Consider the following 23,820-nt stretch of genomic DNA (forward strand, 5'->3'; position numbering starts at 1 on the left):
TAAACAGTTAACACAAAATTAATATCTCTGACAGTGTTGGATTTTTATTGCTTTTTAAAAATGTTTTAAACTCCTGATTGTAGTAATTGGTATTTCCTGCTTCCTGTTGTTATTAGAGATGTTGTCTGGCCATTGGTGTGTCAATCTGTATCAACTCTTAGTATGAATTGCCTCAAAAGCTACAAAATCCATTGTTGTTTTAAGGACAAAATTAAGGGTTCAGTGAAATAAAATATATGAAACACCTATAAGCCCTAATATTCCAACACTCACCTGGCCGGCCTCTCGTCCTCCATCCTCCGTAAACTTCAAGGCGTTTCAGCGAGGCGTAAAGAAAAAATTGCACATTAAGCCAAAGAAAGAGATATTAGAGGGGTGACTCAAAATTTGGGCAGAGGTGGGTTTTAAGGAGGAGAGGAAGGTGATGAGGCAGAGGGGTTTAGAGAGGGAATCCCAGATCATGGGGCCTGGATTGCCGCCAATGGTGGGCCAAGGAGGGGATGCACAAGAGGCCAGAGTCAGAGAAATGGAAAGTTTGGGGCAAGGGGTGGAGGGGTTGCAGTTATTGTTTTAGCAAAGGGACCACATACATCAACATCTCTCTGCACCACTGGGAATCGTTTAATTGTAACACCCTTCTATCACCTGCACCTTGTACAGACTACTAACCAGCAAAAACTGCTGATGTGCATGTACATGGATGTTGGCTGAAGACATTTGGTTGTGCTATGCCCACTATGATACTCACCATGAATAGATACCAGGCTATGGCAGCATGCAGAGGTAGAGACAAGGAAAAAAAAGACTTGTATTTATATAGTGCCTTTTATGACCTTAGGATGTCCCAAAGCATTTCATAGCCAATGAAGTACTTTTGAAGTGTATTCACTGTTGTAATGTAGGAAACGTGGCAGCCAACTCGTACACAGCGAGATCCCACAAACAGCAACAACATGACAATCTGTTTTTAGTGATGTTGGTTGAGGGCTGAATATTGGCCAGGAAACCGGGGAGAACCCCCCTGCTCTTCTTCGAAATAGTGCTATGGCATCTTTTACGTCCACCTGAGAGGGAAGGCAGGGCCCCGGTTTAACATCTCATCCGAAAGGTGGCACCTCCGAGAGTGCAGCACTCCCTCAGCTCTGCGCTGGAGTGTCAGCCTAGATTTTGTGCTCAAGTCTCTGGAATGGGACTTGAACCCACTACCTTCCATGATTTGGAAGTGAGAAGGCTACCATAGCTGATAGACTGCTGAGGTAGGACAGAGTGGAAAGAAAGGGACGGTGTGGCTCTAGGGAGATGATCCTGCACTACCAGTGGAGAGCCATGCTTGAAGGGGCCATGGGAAAAATAGGGCTACAACATTACAATAACTTCTAGGTTAAAAACGAGTACACTTGAAGAAAATAACCCGGTTTCCTGAGTCAGGGTTCATCACCCAGGCTTGGCAGTCTCCCGGTGGGATTCCTGGCCACCAAGATGGGAGCCCATCACTACCGAAGCCAAAAAAATCCCGATGGTGCTGGGATCAGCAATTGTGGTAAATAAGCACTACCTGCTCAAATGATAGAAACTGTCTTTCACCTTTAAGAGGCTGAGATAAGTGGTGCTAAATTTGTAAGTAGCAGTGGAAATAATTGCCTTCAAAATGAAAGAAAGAACTTGCATTTATACAGTGCCTTTCACAACCTCAGGATATCCTAAAGTGCTTTACAACCAATGAAATAGTTTTGAAGTGTAGTCACTGTTGTAATGTAGGAAGGGTGAAATTCTTCAAGGTTAAACTCTTTGAAGAAAAGGTGAATTGTTCAGGTTCAACAATAATCACAAAAACCATTGTTAAATTTCTGTACATGCTCCAAGCTGTTCAGAAACACGAAAGAATCAATAAAAATGTTTCAGAAGATCTTCTAATAGATTTCTCCTTGGCCTTCTCTGCTACAGTGAATACAGCCCTAGCTTTTAAACTCTTTCATTGTGACTGTCCTCTGTTGTGGTGATGTAGTTGGAGACGCACTCACCATTGCTTAGTGCTGGTCAAGTAAAAAAGTAAATTAAGGATAAAATGTGTCATGGTGCTGCCTTTATTTCTTGCTTGTGAATTAATGGTCTTGGAGACACACACAGCTTTTAATAATGTATATCGATTTGAATCATTCACATTTAGTATCATAGTATCTTACAGCACAGAAGGAACCATTCAGCCCATTGTGCCTGTGCCGGCTCTTTGAAAGAGCTATTTAATTTGTCCCATTACCCTGCTCTTTCCCCAGAGTTCTGTAATTTTTTTCCCTTCAAGTATTTATCCAATTCCCTTTTGCAAGTTATCATTGAATCTGCTTCCACCACCCTTTCTGGCAATGCATTCCAAATCATAACTCGCTGCATAAAAAAGTGTTTCCTCATGTTGTCTCTGGTTCTTTTGCCAATCACCTTAAATCTGTGTCCTCTGGTTACCGACCCTTCTGCCACTGGAAACAGTTTCTCCTTATTTACTCTATCAAAACCGTTTATGATTTTGAACACCTCTATCAAATCTCCTCGCACTTAAGTCCGAAACTAGAGTCTCAAACTTAAACAAAGCCAATTACATAGGTATGAGGGGCGAGTTGGCTAAGGTAAATTGTGAAATTAGATGAAAAGATATGATGATAGATAAGCAATGCCGAACATTTAAAGAAATATTTCACAATTCTCAACGAATATACATTCCACTGAGGAATAAAAACCCCACAGCAAAAGTGATCCATTCATGGCTAACTAAAGAAGTTAAAGATAGTATTAGATTAAAAGAAGGGGCTTATAATGTTAGAATCATAGAATCATAGAAGATTTATGGCACAGAAGGAGGCCAGTCAGCCCATCATGTCTGCACCAGCCAAAAATGAACCACCCAGCCTAATCCCACTTTCTAGCACTTGGTCCGCAGCCTTGTAGGCTATGGCACTCCAGGTGTATATCCAGGTGCTTTTTAAATGCGATGAGGGTTTCTGCCTCTACCACCGTTTCAGGCAATGAGTTCCAGACCCCCACCACCCTCTGGGTGAAAAACGTTTTCCTCAATTCTCCTCTAATCCTTCTACTAATCACTTTAAATCTATGCCCCCTGTTTATTGACCTCTCTGCTAAGGGAAATGGGTCCTTCCTGTCCACTTTATCTAGGCCCTTCATAATTTTGTACATCTCAATTAAATCACCCCTCAGCCTCCTCTTATTTCAAAAAAAACAACCCCAGCCTATCCAATCTTTCCTCATAGCTAAAATTCTCCAGTCCTGGCAACATCCTCATAAATCTCCTCTGTACTCTCTCTAGTGCAATTACATCCTTCCTGTAATGTGGTGATCAGAACTGTACACTGTACTCAAGCGGTGGCCTAACTAGTGTTTTATACAATTCTAGCATAACCTCCCTGCTCTTATGTTCTATGCCTTGGTTAATAGAGGAAAGTATCCCGTATGCCTTCTTACCCACCTTATCTACCTGTCCTGCTACCTTCAGGGATCTGTGGATATGCACTCCAAGGTCCCTCACTTCCTCTACACCTCTCAATATCCTCCCATTTATTGTGTACTCCCTTGCCTTGTTTGCCCTCCCCAAAGGCATTACCTCACATTTCTCTGGATTGAATTCCATTTGACACTTTTTTGCCCACCTGACCAGACCATCGATATCGTCCTGCAGTCTACAGCATTCCTCCTCTCTATCAACCACACAGCCAATTTTTATATTATCTGCAAGCTTCTTAATCATGTCCCCTACATTTAAGGCAAAATCATTAATATATACACAAAAACCTAGTACTGAGCCCTGCAGAACTCAATTAGATGAAAAGATATGATAATAGATAAGCAACTGGAAACAGCCTTCCAGTCACAAAAACACCCGTCGACCATTACCCTTTGCTTCCTGTTACTAAGCCAATTTTGGATCCAATTTGCCACTTTCCCTTGGATCCCATGGGCTTGTACTTTTTTGACCAGTCTGCCACATGGGACCTTGTCAAAAGCCTTACTAAAATCCATGCAGACTCTATCAAACACACTACCCTCATCGACCCTCCTTGTTACCGCCTCAAAAAATTCAATCAATTTAGTCAGACACGACCTTCCCTTAACAAATCCATGCTGACTATCCTTGATTACTCCGTGCCTTTCTAAGTGACGGTTTGTCCTGTCCCTCAGAATTGATTCCAATAATTTGCTCACCACTGAGGTTAGACTGACTGGCCTATAATAACTCGGTCTATCCCTCTCTTTTTAAACAACGGTACAACGTTAGCAGTCCTCCAATCCTCCGACACCATGCCTATATCCAGGCAGGATTGGAAAATGACGGTCAGAGCCTCCGTTATTTCCTCCCTTGTTTCTTTTAACAGCCTGGGATACATTTCATCCGGCCCTGGTGATTTATCTACTTTCAAAGATGCTAATCCTCTTAATACTTCCTCTCTCACTATGTTTATCCCATCCAATATTTCACACTCCTCCTCCTTAGCTACAATGTTTGCATCATCTCTCTCTTTTGTGAAGACAGACACAAAGTTTTCATTAAGAACCATACCCACATCTTCCGCCTCCACACGTAGATTACCTTTTTGGTCTCTAATAGGCCCTACTCTTTCCTTAGTTATCCTCTTGCTCTTTATGTATTTATAAAACATCTTAGGGTTTTCCTTGATTTTACTTGCCAATATATTTTCATGTCCTCTCTTTGCTTTCCTAATTTCCTTTTTAATTTCACCCCTTCACTTTCTATACTCCTCTAGGCTTTCTGCAGTATTGAGCTCTCGGTGTCTGACATAAGCTTTCCTTTTTTGCCTTATCTTACCCTGTATGGTCCTTGACATCCAGGGGGCTCTAGATTTGGTAGTCCCACCCTTCATTTGACTACCCTTTTACTATTTATATGTTTATAAAAGAATTTTGTGTTCTCTTTTATGTTAGCCACTAATCTATTCTCATACTCTCTCTTTGCCCCTAGGATCTAACATATAAGATCCTGAGGGGACTTGAAGGGGTAGATGCTGAGAGGATGTTTCCCTTTGTGGGAGAGACAAGAACTAGGGGACACAGTTTAAAAATAAGGGGTCTCCCATTTAATGTGGAGAAATTTTTTCTCTCGGAGGGTCATGAGTCGGTGGAACTCCCTTCCCCAGAGAGCGGTGGAGGCAGGGTCATTGAATATTTTTAAGGCTGAGTTAGATAGATTCCTGATTAACAAGGGAGTCAAAGGTTATAGTAGGTAGACAGGAATGTAGGGTTGAGGTCACAATCAGATCAGCCATGATCTTATGAAATGACAGAGCAGGTTTGAGGGGCCGAATGGCCTACCCAGCTCTTAATTCATATGTTCGTATTGTTCTCTTTTTTAGATCTCCTCTGTACTTTCTGTATTTTGCTTTGTTCTCTATTGTATTATGAAACTTACATTTGTCGTAATCCTTCTTTTTTGGTTTCACTTTAATCTCTATGGACGCTAAATTGGGCCGTGTAATGCCCGTTGTTTTGGTGCTACACGGCCTCTCCGACATCCAAGATGGCGTTTTAGATACGCACGCACGTTTCCTGCGTGACATGCGCCAGACGCCATCTTGGTATAGGAGTTTGCGCAGGCGCAGATAACGCTGGAATTATGTAAAGTAGGGAGAAAATGGCTTCAGTGTGCAATGCTGATTTAAAGTGATAGACACCATTTTGGGACTTAACGCTGAACTCAACGCAGAGTCTTAACCCCGACCGTCTAAACATGTCTTGGAGTGCCTGGAGGACCCCCCCCCCCCCGCCACCAGCGCTATTTAAAGGGACCATGAGGATTTACAGGTTAGTGGCTGGATTGTTGCTTCTGGCTACCGAGATATTTGTAACTGTTTAGAGCCAGGACGTGCAGGAGTGAAGTTAGGAAATACTTCTACACGCAAAGGGTGGGAGACGTTTGGAACGCTCTTCTGCAGATGGCAATTGATGCGAGCTCAATTGTGAATGTTAAATCTGAGATTGATAGATTTCTGTGAACCGAGGGTATCAAGGGATATGGGGCTAAAGCGGGTGTATGGAGTTAGGTCACAGGTCTACCATGATCTCATTGAATGGTGGAACAGGCTTGAGGGGCTAAATGCCACTGCCACTTGCTCCCTTTTGATATGCGCCACCTTCTCCTGCAAGAAAGCGGGACGTGTGTCTGGGTGATGTGCCTGTCATGATTGAATAGCTGCCAGTGCAGGCTGTTATTTTCATCAAATAACAGGTACCAGCCAGCTTTAAGAGATTTCTAAGAAACGTCCTCACTTTAACAGATTGAGCTCCCCCAGGTGGTGGAAAGTGCGAATTGCATTGATTCTACATACAAGGCCTGGAAAGGAAGGCTGATTGCAGGTAAGTGCTCCCTTGGGTCCAAACTTGCGTCCTGCCTGCGTAGGGTCCATCGGGCGTGGGGTGTTAGCGCATCGCGATACCCCCGCCCGAAACGGACCCCTATCCAATTTCTCCCCCTACTATCTTTAGTCATCCAGGGGGAGCTCTAGCTCTGGATGTCCTTCTTTTCCCCCTCGTGGACATGTGTCTACTCTGTACCTGAACCATCTCCTCCTTGAAAGCCTCCCATTGTTCAATTTCGGTTTTGCCTACCAATTTTTGATTCCAATCCACCAGGGCAAGATCTCTTTTTAAAATTTACTTCCAAAAGTAATGTAATTTTGATTTTCTTTAGCGAATCCCCCACAAATAACAGCTCTACACTTTTCAAAAGCATATCTGTCATTGTCTAGGTATGCAACAGCACTTGATAACTGCTGATCATTTCCTTAAAGTCTTAATTCACTATTACTTGATGAATCAGGGATAAGAACTCCCAGCAACATCCTCCAACAATGCCGTTTCTCTCCCAGAGTCACTGCTACCTTCCTTGGTGTCAGCAGGGACAATAGCCAATATTTATCCCTCGACCAACATCATTATAAAGAAAACAGGCTATCTGGTCATTATCTTATTGCTGTTTGTGGGATCTTGCTGTGCATAAATTGGCTGCCGTGTTTCCCTACATTACAACAGTGACTAAACTTCAAAAGTACTTCATTGACTGTAAAGTGCTTTGGGATGTCCTGAGGTCGTGAAAGGCGCTATATAAATGCAAGTCGTTCTGTTTTTTTCTTTTTGGGACATTCTTCATTATCTTCATGGAGTTCTTCACCGTGCTCTTTCACAAGCTGCCCTTGATTTCGCTCCCTATTAACTTCATCAATGTCACTGCTTTATCCATGTGTCCAAATACTATGATTCATAAGTGTGTGTGCGTGTTTTAACTTGAAAATTTATCATGGAATGCTCAGCCCTTCCCCCCCCTCACCTGCTATTCTTTCTAAACTCGAGCCTTCTTCAGTTGTACTAACTTTGTATTGGAATAACTGAAGAAAACCTGAACCCAGTATTATATCATCCAGTCTGTGATCAAGCTTTTGCCAGGATGTCTTATTAGAAAATATTACAGCCAGGAACCTGATATTCTTAACCAAACTACTGAGGAGCAAATTAGTAGGAAAACAATGATCTAGGCAACTTAAGTTGTTTAGCTGCTGGAAGTCCCTGTTACATTTTCACTTTTGCAGACTCACAACTGAAATAAATAACTAGCAATAAAACTTTCAAGAAAAATGCAAAGGAGACAACATAACCTACAGTAATGTGATGACTGTCTGTCTGTCTGTACTGCACGGCAGTGATTGGGCCCCCTCACAGGTGAAATGAAATTGTGTGTTGCAGTTCCTAATTGAGTGAGCTTTATTTCCATATATGTGTTGGTGTGTTGCTATGGTTTTTGATGTTCTTGGTTTCAATCTGCCTCCATAAACAGGACCAACAAGCAACAGGTGTGCAGGTAGTTTTTTTTTGGTAGTTGCTGGTTACCAATATAAAGTCTAGCAATCAGAGTGAAGCTGTAGTTTCAGTATTTGATACCTGGCTGCTGCTGCTCCTTATTGGTAAGGTGATATAGTAGCAACTGCTACTCTGGTCTTCATGGTGCTATAGTAGCAACTGCTACTCTGGTCTTCATGGTGCTATAGTTCATGGATCTCTCTTGATTACAGCAGGTGAAAAAGTGTCAGGAAGACCAGAACCACCAGATATCTAGCTACTTGTGCTATTACTTAATCCTTGAGTCCTGCCTGTACTTAACAATATCTCTAACTGTCTCAGGATTGCCCCTGTGCTGTTCCAATTCTGACTAGAAATGGCTGGCAATGCAACCTGCAGAATGAGCCTCTTGTTGGGACTCCTGCTGCTTCTGGCAGGTAAGGTGACTTTTTCAGCACCCTGTGGGTGTGAAGGGAGTGACTACTTAATTTTTTTAAACAAAGTGTATTATGAACTCCTGCACCATAGTGAGTGCAGTGGATACAAACATATCCTGATTGTCTCCACATGAACTGGAACACCAATGCTTGTTTCCACAGTAGTTGCTAGTACCACATCAAAAACCTGCAAATATGAACTTCAAACAAGTAACAACTGCTTTAGCTGTAAGTCTTAAAATATATTGAGCATTTTCCATGCATCAGATTCTCACTTAATATAGCAAATTGAAGGTGATGACTGCATAATGTTTCTGATCAGATGCCAAGTTCAATGTTTTTTTTCCCTTTGAGCCAATTTTTCAAAGGCTGAATAGGGAACTAAGGATAATTGTCTTATTTATCTATTCCTGGGACCATTCTTTCATCTAGGCTTTTAATTTTTTTTTGATGGTCAGTGGGTAAATGAGTTTGATAGTGAGTCATGTAGGTCTGCCATTGTCCTGATTTTCTGCCAATCTTTAGAAGATCAATTTTTCTCTGTGTGGCTGTGTGCTCCACACATCCTTGTTATCCACTTTCCCAGATAGACACCACCTATGTTGTATTATTGAATGGCACTTTGAAATCTTTCTATTATAGAATGGATCACACCTGTCTGTATCTAAATGTTTTCACCCTTGGGATAAGAATTGTACACTCTGCTTCTATTTTTGTCTTTTTTTAAGTGATCTAGCTTGACTGCTCAACCATTTTGTTTTTATTTCATCAATTGGAATTTTTTGTCTATTCACTGCTTCCATCCACTCAACAATGTTAATCCAACTTCTGTTGGCCCTTTGAAATTGAGCTTCCCTAACTATCAATTTGATAGTTTTCAAATAGCCTTCTCAATTTGGCTAAAACTACTTTTTTTTTCCTGGTGGAATATGAGTGCAACACCTGTAAGCTTTGGACTGGGAAGTTTCTTCAAACTTGCCCTTTATCATAATTCTCACTGTTTGGAAAAGCCTGGGAGTCTGGAGCTTGCATCTAGCAACATCTGCACTTGTAGTAATGTATTGGCCTTTTGATGTGTGCTGTCAAACTTGAGGTAAATTCTTCATCTTGCCATGCAGCAATTCAATCTATTAACCTACATCCTTGTGAATGAGTACTTTTTTTTTTGAGGGGACATCCAATACAGGCTTGCTTACAAGACCAAAACACAACCTTGATAAAGCTCAGTGCTCCACCCTTGGTAGCACCAGTACCTAACTTTGACTATCTGAGGGATCTGCTTCATGTCCCTGCTGGTAACTAACTTGAAGCTGGTACACCTGTTAGTGCAGTTGGTGTTTAAGTGGAGACTGTGTGCTAATTAGATCTCCCTGCCTTTCAGAGCTATCTATTTTACCTTTTTCTGTATTGAGATCTGCAGAGGTGTAGTAATATGAGCATTTAGTATGTTTTGTTCATCCAGAGTAACTATAGAAATGTCTGATATATATCCAGAAGAACCACACTGATTAGAATGAAGTCTATTGTGCCAAGGCAAGAATTGTTTCATAGCTGCTAACCACTTGTGTTTAAATACACCTGTGTAGACTACATAACTCAATTGTCAATGCCAGTAAAACTGATTATTGCATGGAATACCTTGAATCTCTTTGCAATTGAATTTGCAAACTGAGTTTAGGATTAACAAATTGCCTATATTCAAATAGATTCCATTCTTTCAGACTGTAAAATCATAAGTCATGAATCTTGGGCTGGGGGAGCTGTGAGGTCTCTGCTTATTATAAAGACTGGGCTAACTAGGAGGATATCAGTAACTCAATTACTGAGACTGATTTTTCAAATAGTGAAGGCAAAGCAAGACCTATTCCCAGATCTAGTAATGCAGTGAGACTTGGAAATTGCTCTACAAATACACAGCACAGAAAGGTACTATCAAGCAGTGAGTGTATCACAATCCTGGGTACAATGTTCATAGTGGACTAAAACTGTTCTGCACACTTTTTTAGTATGAATTGCCATAAATGCCACAAAACCTAAGAATTGCTTAAATGCATTTTGGAACCCAATTTCTCAAGCCTATTGAACTTTTTAGCAAAAGGTTTACAGATGCAGATGGTAAACTTGCAATTTTTGTCACTTCAAAGCTATTGTGTATTCATGCTGGCAAAATGTGACACAAAATGGCATCCAGTACTCCCATGGTTCATATGGCACAAGTGCTGCTTGCACTGCCTCACTCCAACTTTGAGTGCCGGTGTGAATTCTCACACTAAACATTGTGGGCTCCTGAGTTTGGAGCAGAGATTACACAAACTAATTCTCACACTCCCTAGAGTGAAATTCAAATCTGTCTGGTGATGCAAGGAGTGTCTTAACTTGCTGTCACCAATACCCCGCCCCCCCCCCAATAATTGTCATGTGTCCACCAATGTGCTAAAATGTTCTTGACATTAATGAACACAATATTGCAGCCTATAACGCTACTGGTTATAGGATGTTGTATGCTGTGACAGTTTACCTAGTACATTTTTATTGGTGTAACAAAACTCCAGTGCCCCTTGGTCTAGCTTGTCATTGTAGTGAATTGTATTTTGTAGCTAGTTTATGTGGGTTATCCTAACCAATGTGGGTTATCCTAACCGGCCCACAAAAATTCAGTGTAAAGGAGCTAAGATGCTAATATTTTTATTTGGTTTGATTTAAGCTGGTGACTTTTTGCTGTTTGCCCAAACCACTAACCTTTTTTAAAACAGCTGTAGCAACTAGCATTCAGGAACAATTTGCAGACTGTTCAGAGTCCTACGCTGGTTTCTGCTTTCATGGATCATGCAGACATCTAGTATCTGACGATGTTCTATCTTGCATGTAAGTAGAAGTAAGATCACTTGTTTGCTACCTGATCACTTTTAAATGAGTGCTGCTTTTGTTTCTCATAGAACTACATGAAAATTCTTGAGCCGAGTACAATGATCTAGATGGAAATGATGCTTGTTTATCTAAGGAAGTATAACTTTGGAATCTTGCAGTGAAATATCTATAGAACTTATCTAGTGTTGATTTACATGATTTAACTACTCAAACCTTTTCAATTATCCACTGAACTTGATGTGTGAGTAATTAGACTATACTGTTGAGCAAGCACCAGTGGCTAAATTCTCCAGCATAGGTGAGCCACATAAAGGCTGTAAGTTTCTGCTGATTTCAGCTGGGGCAAAAGTAAGGGTGTTGCAATTGGGCAAGAGAGGGAGCAGACAAGGCTGAGAAATCCAGGTGGGGGTTCCTGCTTTGTGACTATCCAGTGACCACTTCCTTAATTTGTAGATTGTGGCAGGACGAGGTCGAGCTTGGCAGTGATGGTTTCCAGTCAAATAACTAACATTTTTGCAATGTATGATTTCAAAAAAGAATTTTGTTTGGGGTGTAGGCTGAGCCATCCATTGAATTAATGCCAGCAAAAAATTGAACTCTTGGAGAGGCAAAAAATACCATAAATGAGCACTAGTGTAACTTTTTTTCCAATTCCAGATGTTCAACAGGATTTGTTGGAAACAGATGTCAGTACTTTGACTTGCTAGCTGTGGTGTCTGAGGATCCAGATACACAGACAATCCTTGTCTTTGCTATGATCCCTGTTTTGGTTACAAGTATGGCAGCTACACTCTGTCTCTGCATACAGTAAGTGATGTACTTCCACCTCTAACATCACCCAGCTCTACCCTGGCCTTGGCTCATCTGCTGAAAACCTCATCCATGCCTTTACCTCTGGACTCTAATCATGGAATCGATACAACACAGAAGGAGGCCATTTGGCCCATACAGCCCCATTCCAATGATCTCCTGGCCAGCTTCCCACCTTGCACCTTCCAAAAATTCTGCTTGTATCCTAACTTGTACCAAATCCTGTGCATGCTGACCTGCTTTAGTTCCCAGTCCAGCAACACCTCAATTTTCAAATCCTCCATGGCCTGGCCTTGCCCCTCCCTAGCTCTGTAACCTTCCCTGAAATCGCTGCACTCCTCCAATTCTGGTCTCTTGTGCGTCCCTAATTTTTGCTTTGCTCCACCATTGGTGGCTGTGCCTTTAGCTGCCCAGGCCCTAAGCACTGGAAATCCTTCTCTAAACCTCTCAGTAGTGCAATTCATCAAGTGACCATGAAACTAATTTCTTTTGCCAGCCAGTGGAAACTTGCCATTCTCTTTTTTATATAATATATTTGGTCTTTTAAAACTCTGTCTTCCCACCCCACCAACCTTGGCCTCTTTTAAGTGGAAAAGGCCTAATTGAGCAATGACTAAGATATCTTTGTATTCTTTCATGGCTAATTTATTTCTTGTAGTGCTCATAGCTACACAATACTCTTAGGCCTAACAATATCTTGAATTTGCACATCACTCTTGTGCTTTTATATTCAATGCCCATGTATAAAACCCAGAATAGTATGTTTTTCTAACAATGTTCCCTACAAATTTATATATCCGGAGAACAGGCCTCATTGTGCAATTAATCCCAAAAATGTACCGTACTAGATATTTCTTGGTCTGCCCACTCTGCTAATCTCTCTTCTGATGCTAACTTGGTAACTCCTGATGAAATTCCACTTCAAATTCAACCAAATGAACCCTCCCAGCCTTCACATTACAGGTATTGTAACTATTAGTGAGCCCATTTAGACACACACATCCTTTGATCCCAGGACTACTTGCTGCCTGTAATCTAACCTTTTTGATGCAGAAAGTTGCTTGATGTTTCAATTCTACCAATTTGGGCAGAAGTGGAAGGGGTTCAGCAGTAACTTTTTTTTTTGAATTCTTATTTCCAGTTTCTGTAAATGTAAACAATGGAATCATAGAATGGAGGCTGAAGCTTGCACAGGTGTGAATATATAAGGTACAGTACACAGTAATAATGCACTTGTTCATTTCTACAAGGGAAAGGATACTAGCTTCTACACCCAATTTATAGGGCGGGGGGTAGAATTCAGTGTTGCACTTGCATTCACTCACTGTAGTTTGAGAGAATGCTCTCCCAACTCTGATTCTAACCAACAAGTGACTTGTTAGTTTATCAATGGCTTGAAATTGACAGTGGCTGATGGATATGAAAGTTTCTAATGCCCCACTTAGATTAAGGGGATACTAAACTGATCATCTCTACTTCACTCTAATGATTCCACTTAAGTTTTTTTTGTTACAAAACTGGCTAACTTGTAACATCTCTTGTTTACAGATGACTAACATGGATTTGGAAGTCCACTAATCTTGCAAGATGGGAACCTACAAAATTTTGCATTTAAGACACTGAAGACTTTTAGAACACTTTTTAAAATTTGTGCAAGATGGGTTCTGCAAATAACTCCATATTCTTTGGGGTATTGGATTTTAATACACTAACATATGTTACATGTCTCAATTGCTCATTGATGCCTTTTATTGATTGTCACCATACCCATCACTGTCTGCTGTTAGTTGTTTCAACAGATATTTATAGTACAGCCAACAGTGGACATTGTTCACATTTATTGATTACCAATACAACTGAGTAGCAAGGGCCTTGAAAACAAGTTGCGTTCTGAAAGGTGACCATGTGTTCTAGTTGCTCAGCACAGTGGCTTTTTGCTGTCACTGGTTCAGCTACCAATGAAATCTAGGGTGGACTGAACTTCAAAGGTTGAAACCTTGTTTGAACATTTGTTGAATCTTGGATCGGGTGAACCTAGTGATGACTTAAGCTGTGCACTCTTCCCTGCTCCACTCACCTTGTTAACTTTGTGTGGTAGTTACACACTTGTAACCACAAACACTCCTTTTTATAACCCGTTGACCCTGTCCTTCCCAGGTGCAAGTACACAATCACCCACATGAGTCCCTGATTTTTGGTCTGTTTTAGCTTGTGGGTTCTAAAATTTGTTCTATTGGCATTTGAGGAAAATCTGCAAAAGCAGTGAAGACTCATTTAGAGACATTTCCCTCTTGCAGAAAGCTAGAAACTGTGTTGGGAAACTGTTGGGCAACATGTTGGTATGGTATCCACAGTGAACTGGTCACCCGCTTTGTCATTTAACCTAAATACTGTCTAGAATGGGGCCTGACCTTGGATGTTGTCTCAAATGAATACTTGCACATTCTTTACACTAGTTTGTACGCAACTCTTAGGGTTTTTTATTAACTTTTTTTTAATGCAATGACTCGTTTCACTTAGAACTTGCTAAGACCAGTCCAGATGGAAGAGTTGGTGGGGGAAGTGCTGAAGACCCTCCATTGCTTCATGGGTGGGAAGGAGGATATTTGCTTGTATTGTAGGAGGATTGAAATTATTTTATTAAATCTATGCAAGACTTGACTTCAATATTACTGACTTAATACAGTCTTGGCTAATTAATTCTACAATATGTAAAAGTTAGAGACCAGTAACTTGGTTTGTCAAATCTACATCAGTGGCTTTAAGGTTGTAGTTAAGTGGGGAAATTTCAAAATGTGTCCCTGAAGAGCTGCCTGTTGAGGCCATTTAAGATGTAATTGAATGCTGTTCAATCAGATTGGTGACCAGCCAGCCATGTAACTTGATTGAATTACTAACCTGCTGTGTGCCCTATTGTAAAATCACAACCCCAAATGTCATGGGGTGGGGCTCTTCCCTCCCAACACTGACTGACTAATGAAATTTCTCTTGTGTTAAGCTGCCCTTGTCCTATTTATTTATTGTTCGAAGTGTGCTCTTGGCTTTTATCTCTCTTCAGACCATGTGATTGAGAAAATGACCAATTTCTGTCTAATGCAATTGGAGGGGGGGCGGGGGGGAAGATGGTGAAGGAAGAGTCTAGAACAAGAACTCAATCTTAAAATTAGAGCTAGGCTACAATCTATTGGAGTCTTGAGACTTCTGCTCCTGCTGCACTCTAATGCCAAAGCTGAAATTTCCCAAAGCCACCTGTGCCTTGGTGGTTAAACAAATGCAATATGTTACCAAAGTACTATTTTGTTTAAGATTCTTTAAATGCCAAGAGAAAGCAGCTATCTGGCTTCCCTATCCAATCAAAACCATGATGTTCATGATTCAGACCCTGGAATAGATCTAAAATCTATTGCAGTAATCAGGAGGCCCTAAACTGCTGATGTACTCTTTCAAGTATCGAAGACTCCTTGCTGGCAACACAGTTGGGCAATTGTCTCTAATATAATATCCCTGTTCAACTGTGTATTTAGGTCTCACTACTTATTTTCTCAGGATGTTTAGACAGCTTTAGGGTATTACCAATTGTGTAAGAATAGGGCCCTTCTAATATCACAATTGCTTTCCCCCACCCCCTCAATACATTGAATAATCTGGAGGCTATAAACAAGTATCACTTACTTTTCATTTACAGTATGTGGGCAAAGCATTTATTTATTCCTAGTTGCCATGATAACTGGCTTGTAAATGCATTTGAGATAACCATGTTGTGAAGGAGAATCATAGGCTAGAACAAGTAAAGTCAGCATGTTTCCTTCCCTAAAGGACATTAGTGAACCAGTTGGGGGTTTTATGACAATCTGGCAGCTTTATGATAACTTACTGATACCAGCTTTTTATTTCCCAATTTTTATCACTTCTCAATAGGGGCAAAAATAAAGCCAGTTATACAAATATTGCTGGAATGGCTCTCGCAGCCTTGAGTCTAAATTTTACCAAAAACAAATAGAAAGGAGCTAATCCAATTTACAATTGGTGTGGATTCTGGTAGCTGGTACACACATTATCCAAAACCAATTAGAGTTCAATAGGTTGACTAACCAGGAAAATACCTCACAAGAAAAAGGGTAAATGAGCAAGTTTGTCAAAATATAACAATGGATGGTGATAAATAGTCAAGATTTGAAGGGGGCTGTAAATGAGAGCACAGTAGGATCTATTCTATAGGAGGATACTCCTAAATACCACATCAATAAATAATGCTGTAATTTTAAATTGCAATTGGATCCAAGGGAGAGTGGCGAGTTGGAGCCAAAATTGGCTCAGTGGTAGGAGGCAAAGGGTAATGGTCGACGGCTGTTTTTGTGACCGGAAGGCTGTTTCCACTGGGGTTCCGCAGGGCTCAGTACAAGGTCCCTTGTTTTTTGAGATATTTTAATGATTTGGACTTAATCATACCCTCTATGTTTAAAAAGTTTGCAGATGCTACAAAAATTGGCTATGTGGTTGATCGTGAGGAGGAAAGCTGTAGACTGCAGGAAGATATCAATGGACTGGTCAGGTGGGCAAAAAAGTGGCAAATGGAATTCATTCCAGAGAAGTGAGGTAAGGCAAGGGAGTACACAATAAATGGGAGGATACTGAAAAGTGTAGAGGAAGCGAGGGACCTGGAGTGCATAACCACAGATCGCTGAAGGTAGTGGGACAGGTGGATAAGAAGGCATACGGGATACTTTCCTTTATTAGCTGAGGCATAGAATATAAGAGCAGGGAGGTTATGCTTGAATTGTATAAAACACTGGTTAGGCCACAGTTTTGAGTACTGTATACAGTTCTGGTCACCACATTACAGGAAGGATGTAATTACACTAGAGAGGGTATGGAGGATATTTAGAAGGATGTTGCCAGGGCAGGAGAATTTTAGCTATGAGGAAAGATTGGATAGGCTGAGGTTGTTCTCTTTGGAACAGAGGAGGTTGAGGGGTGAATTAATTGAGGTGTACAAAATTATGAGGGGCTGAGATAGAGTGGATAGGAAGGATCTATTTCCCTTGGCAGAGAGGTCAATAACCAGGGGGCATAGATTTAAAGTGATTGGTAGAAGGATTAGAGGGGAGCTGAGGAACATTCTTTCACCCAAAGGGTGGTGAAGGTCTGGAACTCACTATCTCTGAAAGGGTGGTAGAGACAGAAACCCTCAACTCATTTTAAAAAGCCATGATGTGGAGATGCCGGTGATGGACTGGGGTTGACAATTGTAAACAATTTTACAACACCAAGTTATAGTCCAACAATTTTATTTTAAAATTCACAAGCTTTCGGCGGCTTCCTCCTTCCTCGGGTGAATGATTCACCTGAGGAAGGAGGAGACATTCACCTGAGGAAGGGGGAAGCCTCCGAAAGCTTGTGAATTTTAAAATAAAATTGTTGGACTATAACTTGGTGTTGTAAAATTGTTTACATTTTAAAAAGTACCTGGATGAGCACCTGAAGTGCTATAGCCTAACAGGCTATGGCCTAAGTGCTAGAAAGTGGGATTAGGCTGGGCGGCTCATTTTCAGCCGGTACTGACACGGTGGGCCGAATCGCTGCCTCCTGTACTGTAAATTTTCTATGAACTGTATGAAATATGGTTTCAGAACTATTTCACAATGGGTTACTTGATGGCATAAATGCATTTGACAGGAAGTGCATTACTAAAAATTCACTACCCAAACTGATCTTTTTAAAACACTTGTAGGGTAATCAAAACAATAGACAGGGGACCTGGGCATCTGTCAACTGGCAAAATTGTATGTTCATATTTAAGTGACAGCTGGGTGTAGACTGTAGTTCTGAATGTAGGCACACCTCACCTAGACCGTTATATGGGCCCTCCGCTAAGGGGCAGTGTTATCAAGTCCTCCAGTCTTTCCTATGCACTAGATGCCCAAAAGCAAACAGTTGGGGGAGAAACTTAACCAAAACCATAAAATAGCATCCCTCTAAAATGTGGAAATATGTCTGTGTGTGGGTGTGAGATATATGGATGCCTCCTTGGTGCAGAACAGGGAAATTGGTGAGGAGCCAATGACGCATACCAGTTAGAGGCAATGGCATATGTATGATCAGTCTTGGTACGTTACTACTTCGAGTGAGCACACCTACCTATACAACATGGTACTATCTTCTACAGGGCGTAACACAATTATGAGTTGCACTTTGAGAGAGGACTATGGGATTTGGCTAAGTCCCAACACAGTGGGCTACACCCAATGCCTCCCCTTGGGGCGATGCTAGTAAAGGTTCAGAAAGGAGTGGGCCATCTGAAGTCATTTTTAAAACAAACCAAATTAACAGAATATGAAATCAAAATGGTATGGCTGGGGATATAAAGCAAATATTTCATGTAGTGCCCATCAGGAATGAGAAACTGTAGATATGAGAAGCATCTTGAGATACTGGGTTATTTCCACTGGAACAGTTAAGATTCAGGAGATTTTTATCATAGTATTAGCACAGAAGGAGGCCATTTGGTCCGTCGTGCCTGTGCTGGCTCTCTGGTAGAGCTATCCAATGAGTCCCATTCCCCTGCTCTTTCCCCATAGTCCTGTAAATTATTTCCCTTCACGTTTTTATCTAATTCCCTTTTGAAAGTTATTACTGAATCTGCTTCCACCACTCTTTCAGGCAGTGCATTCCAGATCATAGCAACTCGCTGCAAAAAAAAAAATCTTTCCTCGTTGCCTCTGGCTGTTTTGCCGATCACCTTAAATCTGTGTTCTCTGGTTACTGACCCTTCTGCCACTGGTAACAGTTTCTCCTTATTTACTCTATCAAAACAGTTCATGATTTTGAACACCTCTGTCAAATCTCCGCTTAACCTTCTCTGCTCTAAGGAGAACAACCCCAGCTTCTCCAGTCTCCCCACATAACTCAAGTCCCTCATTCCTACCATTTTAATTAATCTCTCTGCACCCTCTCAAAGGTCTTGACATCCTCAAAGTGTGGTGCCCAGAATTGAACACAATACTCCAGCTGAGACCTAACCAGTATTTTATAAAGGTTTAGCATAACTTCCTTGCCTTTGTACTCTATGCCTCTATTATTAAAGCCCAAGATCCCATATGCCTTTTTTAATAGCCTTCTCAACTTGTCCTGCCACCTTCAAAGATTTGTATACATTCAGCCCCATGTCTCTGTTCCTGTACCCCCTATAAAATTGTACCATTTAGTTTATATTGACATTCTTCCCACCAAAATGTATCGCTTCACACTTTGCATTAAATTCCATCTGCCATGTGTCTGCCCATTTCACCAGTCTGTCCATGTCCTCCTGAAATCTGTTACTATCTTCCACATTGTTTGTCACATTTCTGAGTTTTGTGTCATCTGCAAACTTTGAAATTACACCCTCTATACCCAAGTCCAGGTCATTACTATATATCAAAGAGCAGTGGTCCTAATACTGACCCCTGGGGAACACCACTGTATACTTCCCCTCAGCCTGAAAAAGAACCGTTCACCACTAGTCTCTGCTTTCTGTCCCTTAGCTAATTTTGTATCCATGCTGCCTCTGTCCCTTTAATCCCATGGGTTTTATTTTGCTAACAAATCTATTGTGGTACTTTATTAAATGACTTTTGAAAGTCCATAGACACAACATCAACCGCACTACCCTAATCAATCCCCTCCGTTACTTAAAGAACTCAATCAGGTTAGTCAAACACTATTTTCGTTTAACAAATCCATACTGACTTTCATTTATTAGCCCATACTTTTCCAAGTGCCAATTAATTTTGCCCCGAATTACTGTCTCAAAGTTTCCCCACCACCGATGTTGGGATGTAATTGCCGGGTTTATCCCTCTCCCTATTTTTGAACAACGGTGTAACATTTGCAGTCCTCCGGCACCACCCCCATATCTAAGGAGGATTGGAAGATTGTGGCCAGAGCCTCCGCAATTTCTACCCTTACTTCCCTCAGTAACCTACGATGCATCCCATCTGGACCGGGTGACTTTTTCTACTTTGAGTACTGCCAACCTTTTAAGTACCTCCTCTTTATCTATTTTTATCATATCCAGTTTTGCTACTACCTCCTCCTTTACTGCTACATTGGCAGCATCCTCTTTTCTAGTGAAGACCGATGCGAAGTATTCATTTAGTACCTTAGCCATGCCCTCTGCCTCCACAAGAAGATCTTTTTTTATCCCTAATCGGCCCCATCCTTCCTTTGACTACCCTTTATAAGTTTATAAAAGATTTTTGGGTTCCATTTTATGTTAGCCGCTAATCTATTCTCATACTCTCTTTACCCGTCTTATTCCCCTTTTTTGATCTCCTCTGTACTTTCTGTATTCAGCTTGATTCTGTGCTGTCTTACAAAACTTACATTTGTCATAAGCCTCCTTTTTTCTGTTTCATTTTAATCTCCATATCTTTAGTCATCCAGGGAGCTCTAGCTTTGGATGCCCTTCCTTTCCCCCTAGTGGGAATGTGTCCACTCTGTACCCAAACCATCTCCTTCTTGAAGGCCTCCTGTTATTCAATTACTGTTTTGCCTACCAATTTTTGATTCCAATCGACCAGGGCAAGATCCCTTTTTAACTCTGATATTAGCTCTCTTCCAGTTAAGTATTTTTACACTTGATTGTTCCTTGTCCATTTCCATAATTATTGTAAACCTAATGATATTATGATCACTTTTCCTCAAATGCTCCCCCACTGAAACATGATCCACTTGCCCCACTTCATTCCCTAGAACTAGATCCAGCATTGCATCCTTCCTCATTGGGTTGGAAACACACTGATCAAGAAAGTTCTCTTGTATGCATTTCAAGAATTCCTCCCCTTCTTTGCCCTTTACACTGTTACTATCCCAGTCTATATTGGGATTATTGAAGTCCCCCATTATCACTACTCTATAGTTCTTCCACCTTTCTGTAATTTGCCTGTAAATTTGCTCCTCTATTTCCTTCCTACTATTTGGTGGCCTATAGTAGAGATCCAGTAGTGTAATAGCTCCTCTATTCTTTAATTCTACCCAAATAGATTCTGTCTTTGACCCCTCAATTACATCATCCCTTTCCAGTGCTATATTAGTTTTTTTGATCAACACTGCCGTCCCCCTCTTCTTTCCTTCTCTATTTTTCCTGAATACCTTGTAGCCAGGAATATTAAGTACCCAATCCACCTCTTCTTTGAATCAGATTTCTGCTATTGCCACTATATCATAGTCCCATGTGGCGACTTGTAGCTGCTGTTCACCAACCTTATTAACCACACTACGTGCAATTACACACATTGACTCTAAACTTATCTTAGACTGCCTTGCATTTACCCCCTGTCTGATCCCTCCTATTTCTGAACTATTCTTTACTCTAGTGCTATTTGTCTCTCCCAGTCCTCTGTGCACCTTGTTTCTCCTCTCTAATGTTTCATCCTGTTGCCCATTCCCCTGCCAAATGAATTTAAACCCTCTAAATGGAGTTTTAAAAACTAATGAGTTTTGTTACATTGAATAGGGAAGACTATTTTCTCTGGTTGGAGAGTTAATGACAAGGGGGTCATTCATTTAGAATTCTCACTAAGAGTGAGCAGGAAAATTATGAGAAATTTCTTCAGAGTTGAATTGCTTTGCCATAGAAAGTAGTTGAGGCAGAAACCATTGTGTCTTTTAAAGGAAAATTGGACAAATATTTGAAGCAGAAGACTATGGAGAGCGAGCAGGAGAGTGGGATTAGTAATGGATTGTCCTGGCAAAGAGACAGCACAGACACAATGGGCTAAATGTCCTCCTGTGTTATAAACTTCTATAGTTCTAAGTAATATGAAGTCAACACTCAATGAAATTGAATTAAATTATTTTTCAACAGCTCTATAAACAAATAATGATAGTTTAAAATCTGCCATCTGAATTCAGTAATGGCTTTTAAAAAAAAAACACATTGTAATTCCCACTTTAATTGTTGCTTCTGGGATTGTAAAGTTATATTAATTATAAACTGGATATAGTGTGAACTGATTGGCATTTCAATCACTGATTAATGAGTAATTAAATAACAAAAAATGTGCAGAATTGTAATTTTGTTATGTTCAAGGAATAAGGCAATCTATAATAATCCTCTTCACATTTTGACGCTCTTAAGTATTTTGTATTTGACAATAATAGTTTTCAATATACCTCTAAGGTTGGTCTGTATGCTGCTGTTAGCAGTGAATTGCAAAATGTTTGCAGTTGTTCATTCTAGAGTGTTGTCTGTTTTGAATGAAAGAAAAAAGATTAAAGGATTCTCACCATGTCGTACAGATGAAATAGATTTGCTGTCCACTTACTGAGGACTCGTGTCTTACTGGATCCAACAAATTAATTCAGAGATTTTAAATGGAGTGTTGCAAATTCCTGTAGGAAGCTTGATTCAGAAACGGGGAGAAAATGATAATTTTACAGGCAGCGGCCTCTGACTGTGTGTTTAATCTTTGTGTCCCATAACTTGATTGCTCGTTATGTTTTCAGATTAGTGTATCCTAGCAACTACAGCTAGAATCAGTCACAAGACAAACAAACCAACAAACCGGATTGAAGTAAGACCAATGTGCCTGAAGTAGCCTAAAGTTAGAAGAATTCAGGAAAATGCTGAAATTGTAGTTGTAAGTAATGGGCTTTTTATCCTTTGTGCTGTACTTGATGCAAAGCACCCCAACTTAATTTCTCTTGTTTGCAATCGAACAGTTTTGTCCTTCATATTCTTTTCTGAAAATCAGTTATGAAATCAATTGTGACCTAATGGTAGGATTTTAAATATAAAGCAAAAGGTCAGGAGTGTTAACTGATAGTGTTCGAGGTTAAGTAATGTTAGTAGTTATGTGGCATTTTTTGAATTTCTATACTTCTGATTTTTTTAGCTAACTTTGCAAAGTGTAGTATTTGTTTGAAAGTCTGGAGCGAACATACGAAGCATTGTACTAAAGGGAGGAATATCTATCTTTATCGATCTTTATCTACCTATCTAATTTTGCAAGTATATAAGAAGAAAGAAAAATGATGGTTTTACTTTGTATTTGTGTGAGAAATGTTTCTTGTAAGCTTTCTTTTAAAATTACTGTAGGAACAATGTTGAGAAAAATGGAGCAGGAATCAACAGGATAGACCTGAAGTAATTTGGAGGAACTGCACTTGGAGTAGGCAGTAGAACACAGCTTTTAATAGTTTATCGTATGGGGTCTGAATTTGAAATAATTACAATTGTTTTGTGGATAATCATTGGCAATTGTTATTCCTTCTGTGAAGTGTTTTTACATTACATCAAATCTACAGCACATTCAGCCCAACTGGTTTATGCCGGTGTCTATAATCCACACCAACCTCCTTCCACTCTAATGACCACTTCCCACCCTGCCCCATATTCCTCTCTTCCCTTCTCCCTCATGTACGCATCAAGCCTCCCCTTAAATGCATTAATGCTATCTGCTTCGACCACTCAATATGACAGTGGGGTCCATATTCTCACCACTCTCTGTAAAGAAATTCCTTCTAAATTATTTCTTTGATCCATAAGTGACTATTTTATATTTATACCCCCTTATTCTGGATTTAGCCACAAGTGGAAACAGTTTCCCCACATCCACCCTACCAAACCCCTTCATAACTTTAAAGACCTCTAGCATGTTTCCTCTCTTCCAAAGAAAAGAGCCCCAGCCTGCTCAATCTTTTCTGATAGTTGCATCCTCTCAATTCTGATAACATCCTTGTAAATCTTTTCTGCACTTCTCCAGTGCTTCAATATCCCTTTTCTAGTATGGAGACCAGAACTGTATACAGTACTTCAAGTGTGGTCTAACCAAGGTCTTATATAAATTTAACATTTACCTCCCTGCTTTTGAAT

The 23,820-nt window shown here is 40.5% G+C and overlaps 2 protein-coding genes across 2 annotated transcripts in view; both read left to right on the plus strand.

Moving 5' to 3' along the window:
• The first annotated feature begins 8,062 nt into the window (after positions 1-8,062).
• Positions 8,063-14,960, plus strand: LOC137303979 (protransforming growth factor alpha-like). Its single transcript, XM_067972373.1, has 5 exons — positions 8,063-8,285; positions 11,039-11,150; positions 11,811-11,960; positions 13,105-13,172; positions 13,512-14,960. The coding sequence occupies exons 1-4, from the start codon at positions 8,225-8,227 to the stop codon at positions 13,169-13,171; spliced, it is 390 nt and encodes a 129-aa protein (XP_067828474.1). The 5' UTR covers positions 8,063-8,224; the 3' UTR covers position 13,172; positions 13,512-14,960.
• Positions 14,961-22,496: 7,536 nt separating this feature from the next.
• LOC137303980 (protein TBATA-like) overlaps positions 22,497-23,820 on the plus strand; it is a 40,385-nt gene continuing 39,061 nt past the window's right edge. Inside the window, exon 1 of the mRNA XM_067972374.1 lies at positions 22,497-22,585. The gene's annotated coding sequence lies outside the window, so the exon portion shown is untranslated. The remainder of the gene's footprint in view (positions 22,586-23,820) is intronic.

This window comes from Heptranchias perlo, chromosome 36 (assembly GCF_035084215.1).
Source record: "Heptranchias perlo isolate sHepPer1 chromosome 36, sHepPer1.hap1, whole genome shotgun sequence".
Classification (NCBI taxonomy): domain Eukaryota; kingdom Metazoa; phylum Chordata; class Chondrichthyes; order Hexanchiformes; family Hexanchidae; genus Heptranchias; species Heptranchias perlo.

What these genes read in the sequence shown, in the direction of transcription:
- LOC137303979 (XM_067972373.1), top strand. Translation starts at nt 8,225, where the DNA reads ATGGCTGGCAATGCAACCTGCAGAATGAGCCTCTTGTTGGGACTCCTG. An exon ending in ACTCCTGCTGCTTCTGGCAG is followed by an intron (nt 8,286 to 11,038) that starts GTAAGGTGACTT and finishes TTTTTAAAACAG; the next exon opens with CTGTAGCAACTAGCATTCAG. An exon ending in ACACTCTGTCTCTGCATACA is followed by an intron (nt 11,961 to 13,104) that starts GTAAGTGATGTA and finishes TCTTATTTCCAG; the next exon opens with TTTCTGTAAATGTAAACAAT.